Source organism: Rhinopithecus roxellana, chromosome 14 (genome assembly GCF_007565055.1).
Source record: "Rhinopithecus roxellana isolate Shanxi Qingling chromosome 14, ASM756505v1, whole genome shotgun sequence".
Lineage (NCBI taxonomy): Eukaryota > Metazoa > Chordata > Mammalia > Primates > Cercopithecidae > Rhinopithecus > Rhinopithecus roxellana.
Window position 1 is genome coordinate 18,867,811 of NC_044562.1, and position 12,016 is coordinate 18,879,826.

General features: G+C 38.2%; 1 protein-coding gene and 1 long non-coding RNA gene across 13 annotated transcripts in view; one reads left to right on the top strand and one right to left on the bottom strand.

Moving 5' to 3' along the window:
* The window catches only part of SP100 (SP100 nuclear antigen), a 120,765-nt gene that overhangs the window by 57,391 nt on the left and 51,358 nt on the right, over nucleotides 1-12,016 (bottom strand). For 10 of the 12 annotated variants that reach the window (XM_030917117.1, XM_030917114.1, XM_030917113.1 and 7 more), the window contains 2 exons: nucleotides 11,754-11,870; nucleotides 10,742-10,795 (listed from right to left, as the gene is read on the bottom strand). In XM_030917117.1, coding sequence (XP_030772977.1) covers nucleotides 10,742-10,795; nucleotides 11,754-11,870 — 171 coding nt within the window. The remainder of the gene's footprint in view (nucleotides 1-10,741; nucleotides 10,796-11,753; nucleotides 11,871-12,016) is intronic. The other 2 variants (XM_030917116.1, XM_030917112.1) reach the window with 1 other exon arrangement.
* Nucleotides 1-12,016, top strand: part of LOC115893305 — a 32,227-nt gene that overhangs the window by 13,911 nt on the left and 6,300 nt on the right. The gene's annotated exons all lie outside the window — the stretch shown is intronic.

The window sequence follows — 12,016 nt, forward strand, 5'->3', positions numbered from 1 at the left end:
GCTACTTGGGAGATTGAAATGGGGAGATCACTTAAGCTGAGGAGTTCCAGGCCGTAGTGAGCTATGATTACACCACTGCACTCCAGCCTGAGTGACAGACCAGGATCTCTATCTCTAAAAACAACCAAACCAAACCAATAAATAGCCTTAAATAATAAACCAGTGGGGGGAAAAAAAAGACACCAGTTGAATTAAACATCTGCCTCAGAAAAGTTAGAACAAGTACAAAAAAGTAAAGCAGATAATATGATTATATACCTGGAAAACCCAAGAGAAGCAATTAAAAATATACTATCATAATAGGAAAAGTTAGTAAGTTTCAAAATTAAGATATACAAATGAGTAGCTTTCCTATATGGGAGTAAAAACCAGTTAAAAGATATAATGCAAGGGAAGACCTCATTTATAATAGCAGGAAAGCACACTGCCACCAAAGCTCAGACTAAACGTAAAGAAAGTCTGCATCACCCACCCACATGCAGGAAATAAATATAAAAGCTCCACTGAAGGCCCAGAGGACTCTTGAACAAATGGATCATCATGGCGTGTTCTTGGAGAGGCAGTCTAGCATCATAAAGATGGGAGTTCTCCCTATGTTTATTTATAAATTGAACAGAATCCCACTAAAAGTACCAATCGATTTTTAAAAAGTTGAGTAAAGCTAATTGACACACAATCTTCATTATTCACAGATTCCATATCTGCAGATTTGTCTATTAGTTCAAATTTATGGGAACCCTCAAATCAATACTCATGGCACTTCCCTGGTCGTTGGCCGACATGCAGTGTGGCAAATTATTTGAGTCACCTATGCATGCTCTTAGCTGAGTCAAACAAGGTGATGCTTTGCCTTCTTCTTTCAGCTTTCACACTGTAAGCAGGAGTCCGTTTGTGGTCTATTTAGTGCCACTTTTTTCTGTGTGTTTTTGTGCTTTTTGTTGGTAATTTCACGATATAAAGTGACACCCAAGTATAATGCTGAAGAGTTGTCTAGTGTTCCTAAGTACAAGAAGGCTGTGACGTTGGAGAGAAAGTACATGTGTGAGATAAGCTTTGTTCAAGGCATGAGTTATAGTGCTATTGGATATGAGTTCAATAGTAATGAATCAATGTGATATTACATAAGGTGTCCTTATACAGAAACATATATAAAACAAGGTTATGTATTGATCAGTTGATGAAAATATGACTAGAGGCTTCCAAAAACCTTATTCTGTATTTCTACTAGAAGCAATGGTCCAATATTTGCTAAGTCTGTGTTCATGGTGACTTTATAGAAAATAACTACCAGGAATAATGAGTATATGTGACTGTATATGTGTATATGAATACATACACACACATATCTGTATTTTCAGAATCTACCCACTTTTGAATGCTTCCACTGCTACCCACCGTCACCCTTCTGAGATCATTGCAATAGCCTCCTTACTCCTGTCCCATTCTTGCCCTCCTAAAGTCTATTATCCATGTAGAATCCAGAGCATGTCCTCAAAACATAATTCAGATTATATTCTCCAGCTCAAAACTCTCTGATGTGTCCTCTTACTTAAGAATTCAAAGTCTTTGCCATGGCCTACAAGTTCTATATACCTCTGAGAAACTACTTTCCACCCAACCCCTCTCTACCTCTCCAGCCAGTGGCCTCCTTGCCATTCCCTAAAGGACCATGTATAGTCCTCTCTCAGGCCTTTGCAACTGAGGTTTTCTCTGCCTCAGCTCCATGGCTTAGTCCCTCTTTGCGTTTAGATTTTGAGTTACATGCAGCTTGTTAGCAAGGCTCTCCTTGAACACCCTACATAAAGTGGCACATTTCTGTCACTCTACAACTCCATTATTCTTTATTTTTCTTTATAAGATTGTCACTATCTGAAATATTATGCACTTATTTGTGTATTGTCTGTATACCCTGAGTAGAATGTAAGCTTGATGAGATTTTTCTCACTTCTTTATCCCTATCGAGTAGCATTGGAAATAAAGATTTGCTGAATAAATGAATAAAGGGTCAAAAAAGGAAAGAATAAATAGTGAGATATCTCTATGTTCATGAATAGAAATGGTTTATATTTTAGAGACATCAGTTCTCTCCACATTTATTCTATGCAATTTCAATAAAAATTCAACAGGGTTTTCAAGGGTTGACAAAATGATATTAAAAGTTATAAGAATGATAAAATGGCTATAATAGGCAAGACAATTTTGAAAGAGAAAAAAGTTGAGAGAACTTACCCTACCTGATATTAATATGTTACAAAATTATAGTACTTAGTAGAGTGTGATATATATTGATGCAGAATAGATACGGCAGTGGATACATATGTATGTATATATGTTTCTGGGCTTTCTAGCATCAAGCTGCCATTTACATATACAAATATGTAATGCTATGTGTGACATGCTATGTGTGACATTACACATCAGTGGAGAAGCTAGGACAATTGGTTATCCATGTTGGAAAAAATTAGACCCTTACATTATGCCACACTAAAAAAAAATCAATTCCAAAAGAATTAAATATCCAAGTGAGAAAAGAAATAAGAATGTCTCCACCTAATATTCCCAAAAGCAAATCTTGAGATAGGGTTTTGTTTTCAGTAGGTTTATTTTTGAAGTAATCACAAGGATTTGGAGTGAGGAACTAGGAAGAGGGAAAGGCTGAGAAGGGAAGCCAACTGGGCTGGTCACCAGTGTGGTCAACTGAGCCTCACTCTTACTGGGGACTCTCTGAAGAACTATAATGAATGATCCTCAGGCTGCCCATCTTAGGAATGGAAGCGAGAGTATTTATTCACTGGATCTGACTTTATTGGTCAAGATGTTCAATGAAGTAAGAAAAATATGAAAATATCTTGGTAACCTGAGATTAGGGCAAGATTTCTTAAACAAGATTAGGAAACATAATTATAAAGGATAATACAGACCAATTACACAAGGATAAAATATTCTGTATATCAAAAACTTACAATCAAGTGAAAAGACAGTTCAAAAGGTGATATCAAAGAAGCTGGGGGAGTTTTTAAGAAATGGAGATCAGGTAAGGCCTCTCCATGGAGGAGACACTTGAACTGAAACATGAATAAGAAGAAACCATTCCTACCAGGTAAAAGCATCTTATGTAGAGTCAACATGAAGTGCAAGGGTTCTGAGGCTGAACACTGCTTGGTTTATTCAAGGAAGGCCAGAGTAGCAAGTGACGAGGGAATCATAAAGGATGAGATTTAAGAGCTGATCAGGGGCAGCCTGTGTAATGCTTCATAGGCATGGCAAGACGTTTACTTTTTTTTTCTAGGTTCAACTGGAAAGTTTTCTAGGTTCAACTGGAAACCACTGAAAGTGTATAGCAGTTGGGTGGCCAGCTGTTGAATGGAGAATAGATTCTAGTGGGCAAGAATGAAAGCAGAGAGACCAGTTAGGAGGACTCTGTGGTATTCCACATGCAAGACAATAGGGCTTGGGCTGGGGCAGTGGCAGGGGAGATAAAGAATGGACAAATCTGATATATAGTCTTGGAACTTGATGAGGGAGAGAGTGCGAGGGGTTAGGATAGGGGGAAATCAAGCACATCTTCTACATTTTTGGCTCAAACTTAGTAAATATAGTGCCATTTACTGAGATGAGGATTACTGATGAGGATGACAAGTTTGGGAATGAGAATCAAGAAATCTGTTTGACACATCAGATTTAAGACATCTGTTAGACTTCAAGTAGAAGTTTGGAGTATGAAGTTGAATTTATGACTCGGCAGTTGAGGAGAGAGAAAAGAAGAGAAATATAGTTGGTAGTCATTCACATATTGATAAAATTCAAAGAACAGGACTGGATGCAATTCCTAGGGAGAGAGTATAGAGACAAGGAAAGCACTCAGGTCCAATCCATGGGGCACTCCAATATGTAGACATGAGGAAGCCACGAAGGGGCCACTACCACCACCACCACCACCGCCACCAATACCACCAATAATACTACCACTATCCACACTACCACCAACATCACCAGCAAGGAGCTCTTAGCCAGTAGAAGATTGGGGTCTTCCAGAAGACAAGAGAAGAGAATGAATCCATCCACATGGTCCAAAGGAGACCACCTTCTCCCAGTTCACTCACCTGATCACAGTCATGCCAATACCTGCCAGGTGTTAGGAGGCAAAGGGCAGCCAACAACTCCCAGTCGGAAAGGCCATGAGCAGGCAATCACTGCAGGCCATTCTCAGACAAGCCACACCAGCTCGATCTCTTTGACTGGAGGAACCAGCTTTTTGGGAACAGATCTTTTCAGGCCTGAGGCCTCAGGCTCCTGGCAGGAGATTTGCCTCCCCTTCCACCATTGCTCTCTACACCTGCTGTCTACCCCCTGCCTCATCTGTGAAGCCAGCAGGACATTCACCCTTGGCCAATCTGTATAGTCCTTCTAGGGAGAAGCCCAGCTGCCTCCTGAGAACATGTAGTCTCGAAGCAGCCTGGCCCCCATAAATGAGATCCACAGAGAACCTGAATTAGCTGACAATATTGATTACCGTGTGATTACCTATGACAAAAAGCAAGCAGTGAAAATCCCTGATCTTCTAATTTATAGTTTCTTGACATTTCTTTACCCATCATTTTATTTTTAATGTTTTTTCTTTGCTTGCTTTAAGTACATATTTTGTACAATCATATATTTGGATTAAATTTTCACAAGCTGCTAGAATTAATTTATTCATGCAAATTACTCATCCAATAACTACTAACTGGGCACTTACTGTGAAGCGACCCACTATCCTAGATGGTGAGGATACAGTTGTGAATAAAACAAAGTCCTTGCTGGCGTAGAGCTTATGGTCTAGTGGGGAGACAGCAATGAAGAAACAAACACAGAAGGTGGTAGAGTGTTTTGTGGAAAAGTAAACCAGAATAAGGACTTCAGGGAGTGGTGAATGGGGCTAGAAGTGTGTGTGGGAGGAGGATGTGTAATTTTATGTAGAAGAACCAGGAAGGACTTCTCATAAGTCAGCATTTGAGGAGAGGTCTGACAAAAAGTCAGAGACTAAGTCATGAATCCTGTCCTTCATTGGTCAAGATGCCCAAATCATGCTCTAGAAAGACTATTGCAGGCTCTGAGCACACTGCCTTATCCTGTGGAACTGGGGGTCACTGTGAATTGTCTTGCCATGTCCTATAGACTGAGCTATGGTCACTTCCTCTCCAGCCAAAGACATTCCACCGTCTTCACTGTGAGCATGGGCTTGGCCAAAATCTCTCAAAATCTTGGCGTCTGTGCTGAAGCCTTCCACACTCTTGGTTGGGGGATCCCTTTAAATCTGGCTGTTTCTTCCATTTCACTGGAATTCCTATTTTACTCCAATAGTGATGGACAGTTTTGAAGCCCATTTGTACGTCCTAACCCAAAACATGTACCCTGAAGGAAGACGGAGTCTTTAGTACAGCTGTGGTCTAATTTACAAGGAAAGAAAGGTTGTGGGAGGGTTGGGAGTGTGAAATAGATAAGTAGAACAATAAAAAGGGAAGCGTGATGAGATCCATAGGATGAGGTCTGGTAAATGGAAGTGGTATAAATAAAGGCCACCCGTATTTTGAGATAAAATAAAATGCAGAAAGTATTTTAATGATGCTAAGAATAATAATTAGCCTATAAACAGTAGCAATGCCTGTAAAATATTATACAAGATGCAGTGTTAAAAGAAAGACACCATCAGCATCCTCACCTAAATACTGAACTGACTTCACTTTATATATTTAGGTGAAGACAAGACGAAAGGAAATCTTAAAATAAAATGATATGGGATCTGGAGCTCATTCAGAATGGAGAATGGGAGAGCTGTAGTTGAAAAATCTATATGCATCCTAGGCCGGGTACGGTGGCTCACGCCTATAATCCCAGCACTTTGGAAAGCCAAAGTAGGTGGATCGCCTGAGGTCAGGAGTTCGAGAACAGCCTAACCAATATGGTGAAACCACATCTCTACTAAAAATACAAAAATTAGCCAGGTATGGTGATGGACGTCCACCTGTAATCGTAGCTACTCAGGAGGTTGAGATGGGAGAATTGCTTGAACCCGGGAGGCAGAGGTTGCAGTGAGCCGAGGTTGCACCTCTGCACTCTGGCCTGGGTAACAGAGCTGGACTCCATTTCAAACAAAAAAACAAAACAAAAAAATCTCTAAGCATCCTATTTCACTGTTTTTAGGTGAAATTCATTTCAGGCACCTCTGTTTTTCCCAGTAACATTGAGCTCCATGGGCTTACATTTCTTATAAGGCTAGCTAATGAATTCCACAGACTAGATTTTAAACATGTAAGACTTCATTACTAACAAAAGAAATTGCTGAAGAAGATGAAAGGAAAGGCCCCTCAACCATAGTTGTGGAAGGAGAGAGAACATTCTGCACCACAACACTAACATAAAGAATCTGATTTGACAAAGTGTTAAATTGAGAAATTTCAAAGGAAGATCAGTCTTACTCTCTTGCAAAATATGGAAGTGTGTCTTTTCATAATCGTTACTGATTTGTTCTGTTCTATGTTAACATAAACTTGTCCTTAGGAGAGCTATTTGAAGAGGTCTTGTAATAATCCCACAAAATAGAAAATTATTGCCACTTCTCATGAAACCAATTTCCAAAGAAACCTGTAATTCTGATTGATTGTTTTATTTGATAATTTTTGGGCCTGGCTATAATATTTTAAGTGGTATCTGGATCCCTAAACTGTATAAATGCTTGTAAAATTTTATATTAACTCAGTGGCATTCTGATTCTCTCATATGCAAGTAGGTAATAAATTGACTACAGGTTTCCTTTTAAATAAAGATTTTGAGAATCTTGTCTCATTTAAATTCACTCCAGTTATTATGTAATAGAAAAAAAGATATTCATAGTAATACATAAATTTATACAACGTATAAAACTTTTTTAAAATGCCAGAATTGTATAAAAAATTTTTTTAGTGGAAGAACATTACATAAGACATGAATAAAAGAGTTTTAAAGTCTCTGTTCTTCCCGAATTAACCTTCAAATTCAACGCTTTTTTTTTTTTTTTTTTTTTTTTTTTGAGACAGGGTCTTGTTCTGTCACCCAGGCTGGGGTGCAGTGGTGCAGTCTCGGCTCACTGCAACCTCTGCCTCCCACGTTCAAGCGATCCTCCTGCCTCAGCCTCCTGAGAAACTGGGATTACAGGCGTAAGCCACTATGCCTAGCCGGTTCAATGTATTTCTAATCAGAGCTTTCAGTGGACTTGGGAAGGAGTTGAGAGAGATCTTCTTGAGTTCATTCTAAAATTCACCCCCAATGAGGCATCAGGATGGTTCTACCTCTGAGCTCTTCTTTCTTTTCTGTAGTCCCTTCAAATACAAAAGAAGAACATAGAATACAGACAGGTAAAGGCACTGTGTAATCAAAGTGGTGATTCAAATCACCATGCCATAATGTGGAGAATATTTTTTAAATTCCCACTTCAGTTACACAGAAAGGCAAACCCCATGTAGATTATATATGTAAACATTAAAAATGATCAGTTATATCAAACTTCTAGAATCAAATATAGAATAATATTTTTAAAATATTGAGGAAGAAATTGTTGTTGTAAATAAGATATGGAACCCAAGAACCAGTTAGAAAAAGGCTGACAAATTTGACTACATAAAAATTTAAAACTACTCTAGGACAAAAGATTCCCTTAACAAATCTAAAAGAAAAACAACAAATGGACAAAATACTAGCAACACATATGACCAAGATTTAATATATATAACATATAAGATTTCTATATTCATTCAGAATAATAAGAAAAACACCATGACATGAAACACTGAGAGGGCCGGGCGCAGTGGCTCAGGTCACACCTGTAATCCCAGCACTTTGGGAGGCTGAGGTGGGCGGATCACAAGGTCAGGAGATCGAGACTATCCTGGCTAACACGATGAAACCTCGACTCTACTAAAAATACAAAAAAATTAGCCAGGCGTGGTGGTGGGCACCTGTAGTCCCAGCTACTCGGGAGGCTGAGACAGGAGAATGGCGTGAACCCAGGAGGTGGAGCTTGCAGTGAGCCGAGATCGCACCACTCCACTCCAGCCTGAGCAACAGTGCAAGACTCCATCTCAAACACACACACACACACACACACACACACACACACACACACACACACAAACACTGAGAGCATTCTCTGACAAAGAGTTGTACAAAGAAGAAACAGAAATGATCAATAATAAATGAAAAATTCCTGACCACACTAAAAATGAAAACCATGCACATTAAAGCAGCCCTGAAATAAGACTTTTTATATTTCAATTAAATATGTTTTTGTTGTCCAGGTATATTAGTTTAAAAAGCAAGAAAGGACAAGTATGTACAGAATTGCTTATTTAAATAAATAAAACTATATTCCAAAATGTGTTAATACATGCATAGTAAAATTCTGGAAAGATAGACACCAATGTTCACAAGAACATCTATTTTAAAATCAGAATAAAAAGCAAGATGAAGACAGAATAAAAAGCAACATGAGCATTTAAAAAAAATAAATTGCTACCTTAAAAGGCATTCAGGTTTTATCTTATGAAAGGTGTAGAAAAAATGCTCCTGGAACTGACAAACAAATTTAGTAAAGTTTCAGAATATAAAATCGATGCATAAAAATCAGTGGCGTCTTTATACAATAAAAACGTTCTAGCTGAGAATCAAATGAAGAACACAGTCCCATTTAGAATAGCCACAAAGAAAATGAGATCCCTAGGAATTCATCCAGCCAAGGAGGTGAAAGATGTCTACAAGAAGGACTACGAAACACTGCTGAAATAAATCAGAGATGACACAAATAAATAGAAAATTTTTCCATGCTCATGGATTGGAAGAATCAATATAGTTTGAATGAATCTACTGTTTAAATCAATTTACAGATTCAACACTATCCTTATCAAAATAAAAGCGTCATTCTTACAGAATTAGAAAAATCTATTCTAAAACTCAGTTGGAACCATAAAAGAGCCTGAATAGACAAAGCAATTGTAAACAAAAAGAACAAAGTTAGAGGCATCACATTGTTTGACTTCTAACTATACTATAAGGCTACAGAAATCAAAATAGCATGGTACTGGTACAAAAACAGACACATAGACCAGTGGAACAGAACAGAGAACTCAGAAACAAACCTGCTCACCTACAACCATCTGATCTTCAACAAAAATAAGCAATGGGAAATGGATTGTCTATTCAATAAATGATGCTGGAACAACTGGTTAGACATATGAAGAAAAATGAAACTGGACCCATACTTCTCATCCTATACAAAAATTAACTCAAGATGGATTAAAGATTTAAATGTAAGACCTAAAACTATGAAAATCCTAGAATAAACCTGGGAAATACCCTTCCTGATACAGGCTTTGGCAAAGAATTTATGGCTAAGTCTCCAAAAGCAATTGCAACTAAAACAAAAATTGACAAGTGGGACCTAATTAAACTAAATAGCTTCTGCACAACAAAAGAAATTACCAAAAGAGCAAACAGACAGCCTTCAGAATGGGAGAAAATTTTTGCAGCTGTGCACATAACAAAGATCTGATATCCAGAATCCATAAGGAACTTAAACAAACCAACAAGCAAAAAACAAAAAAATCCAATTAAAAAATGGGCAAAGGACATGAACAGACACTTCTTAAAAGAAGACATAGAAGTCAACAAACATGAAAAAATGCCCAACATCACTTAATCATCAGATAAATGCAAATCAAAACCACAATGAGATACCATTTCACACTACTCAGAGTGGCTATTATTAAAAAATCAAGAAAATTACAGATGCTGGCGAGGTTGTGGAGGAAAAGGAATGCTTATACACTGTTGATGGGAGTGTAAAATTAGTTCAACCATTGTGGAAGACAGTGTGGAGACTCCTCAAAGACCTACAGACAGAAATGCCATTCTACTCAGCAATCCTACCACGTTTAGGTATATACCCAAAGGAAAATAATTTGTTCTCTCAAAAAGATACATGCACTCATATGTTCCTTATAGTGCTATTCACAACAACAAAGACATAGAACCAATCTAGTTGCCCATCAACAGTGAACTGGATAAACAAAATGTGGCACACATATACACCATAAAATACTATGCAGTCATGAAAAGAATGGACACAGGAAGGGGAACATCACACACCGGGGTCTGTTGTGGGGTGGAGGGAGTGGAGAGGGATAGCACTAGGAGATAGAGTTGATGGGTGCAGCACACCAACATGGCACACATATACATATGTAACAAACCTGCACGTTGTGCACATGTACCCTAGAACTTAGAGTATAATTAAAAAGAAAACAAAAAAGAATGACATCATGCCCTTTGCAGCAACATGGATGGAGCTGGAGGCATTATCCTAAGCAACTTAATGAAAGAACAGAAAACCAAATACTGCATGTTCTTACTTATAAGTGAGAGCTAAACATTGAATACACATAAATGTGAAGATGGGAACGAGAGACACTGGGAACCACTAGATGGGGGAGGGGAGAGGGTGGCATGGGCTGAAGAACCATCTCTTGGGTACTATGCTTACTGTCTGGGTGATGGGGTTTTTGGGACCCCAAGCCTCAGCGTCACACAATTTACCCATGTAACAAACCTGCACATGTACCCTTTAATCTATAATAAAAGGTGAAAAAAGCAAATAATGATAATAAACCTTAGCATTAAAAAATAGTTCATTTGTAACATACAAATTAAGTAAATTCTTATTTATTCTTACTTCTTTTCCCACTGTGTTTTTCCAAAGTAGATTTGTTTTCAACATCCATGGTATCTAGAAAGTGACAGGTAGTGGTCAGAGAACTGTAATTTATAAGTAAAATTTATAAATCTTATGACAATTCACACTGCATGGAAGGCTTGTGTTTATAACAATATTCTGAGTATAATTTATCTGTCTTCCTTCCAAAGGAAACAGACACTTTATTGATGTCTAAGGTCTTCCTGTAGTTCTCTGAGACTTTGAAACAGCTCTTCATTACTTTTATGCACCAATTTCCTCATTTATGAAACAGGGATAGCAACAGTTATCTTGTTCAACTTTAAAATTTTTATGAATATTAAATATGATCTTATTTACAAAAGTTAATAGGAAATCACTATATAAATCAATGACAGACAAGAAGATATCTTTCAAAACTATGTACTTTTAGATTAAAAGTAGGTATCTGAGTTTTTTTTTTTTTTTTTCCTGACAAGTAGCAGGACTATTTGTCTTTTTAGGCTTTCCAAAATTATGACAGTGACACTATTACCTGTGAGTGGAAGAACGAGTTTTTTTTTTTCAAGAACAAGGGTGGAACTCACTTTATAAATTCAACACTTTACTATTGATATGCTAATATAGTGAGATACTGCTATGTTTACCAGTGTATTTTCTTTTACCTCCTAACCAAGAGAGCCCATTCTGTTAAATATGACTTTATAGTGATTTCTTGCCTCCCTGCAGTTCCCAAAAGGGTCAGGTTAAGCAAATGCAGAGAACAGGATTCTGGCATGCACTAAACCTGTTCTTTGTCACAGTCATCTCACAGTCAAGAGCAGGAGGAAACGGGGGCTATGATTTCAGACTTCTGAAATTCTGAAGCTTGGGGCTTGTGGGCCCACTTCCTGCTGGTGATCCAGAGACTGCCTGATGCTTTGCTTCAACTCTGATCACTTCCCACATCCCTACCCAGTGTCTGTGATAGCCACTGAGCCACTTCCATCCCAAGACCTTAGGGTAGCCTTACCCATCGTATCAGATGCTTGACCACTTTCAGTCCTTGCTTCTTGGCTTCTTGGCACACCTTTTGGAAAACACATGACACAGCGGCACTTCTCATTTTCAGGTCCTTGTAGCTCTGATCCTAAATTGTGATTTGTAAACATTTTTATTTGTGCCCACTCCCCTCCAAGATTCTCCTTTCCCCCAACATTAGTGACTACCCACTCCCCACAGCTAAATTAAGGGATGGGCTCTACCTCCGAAATCTCTTTTTCTTTTGTGGTTCCT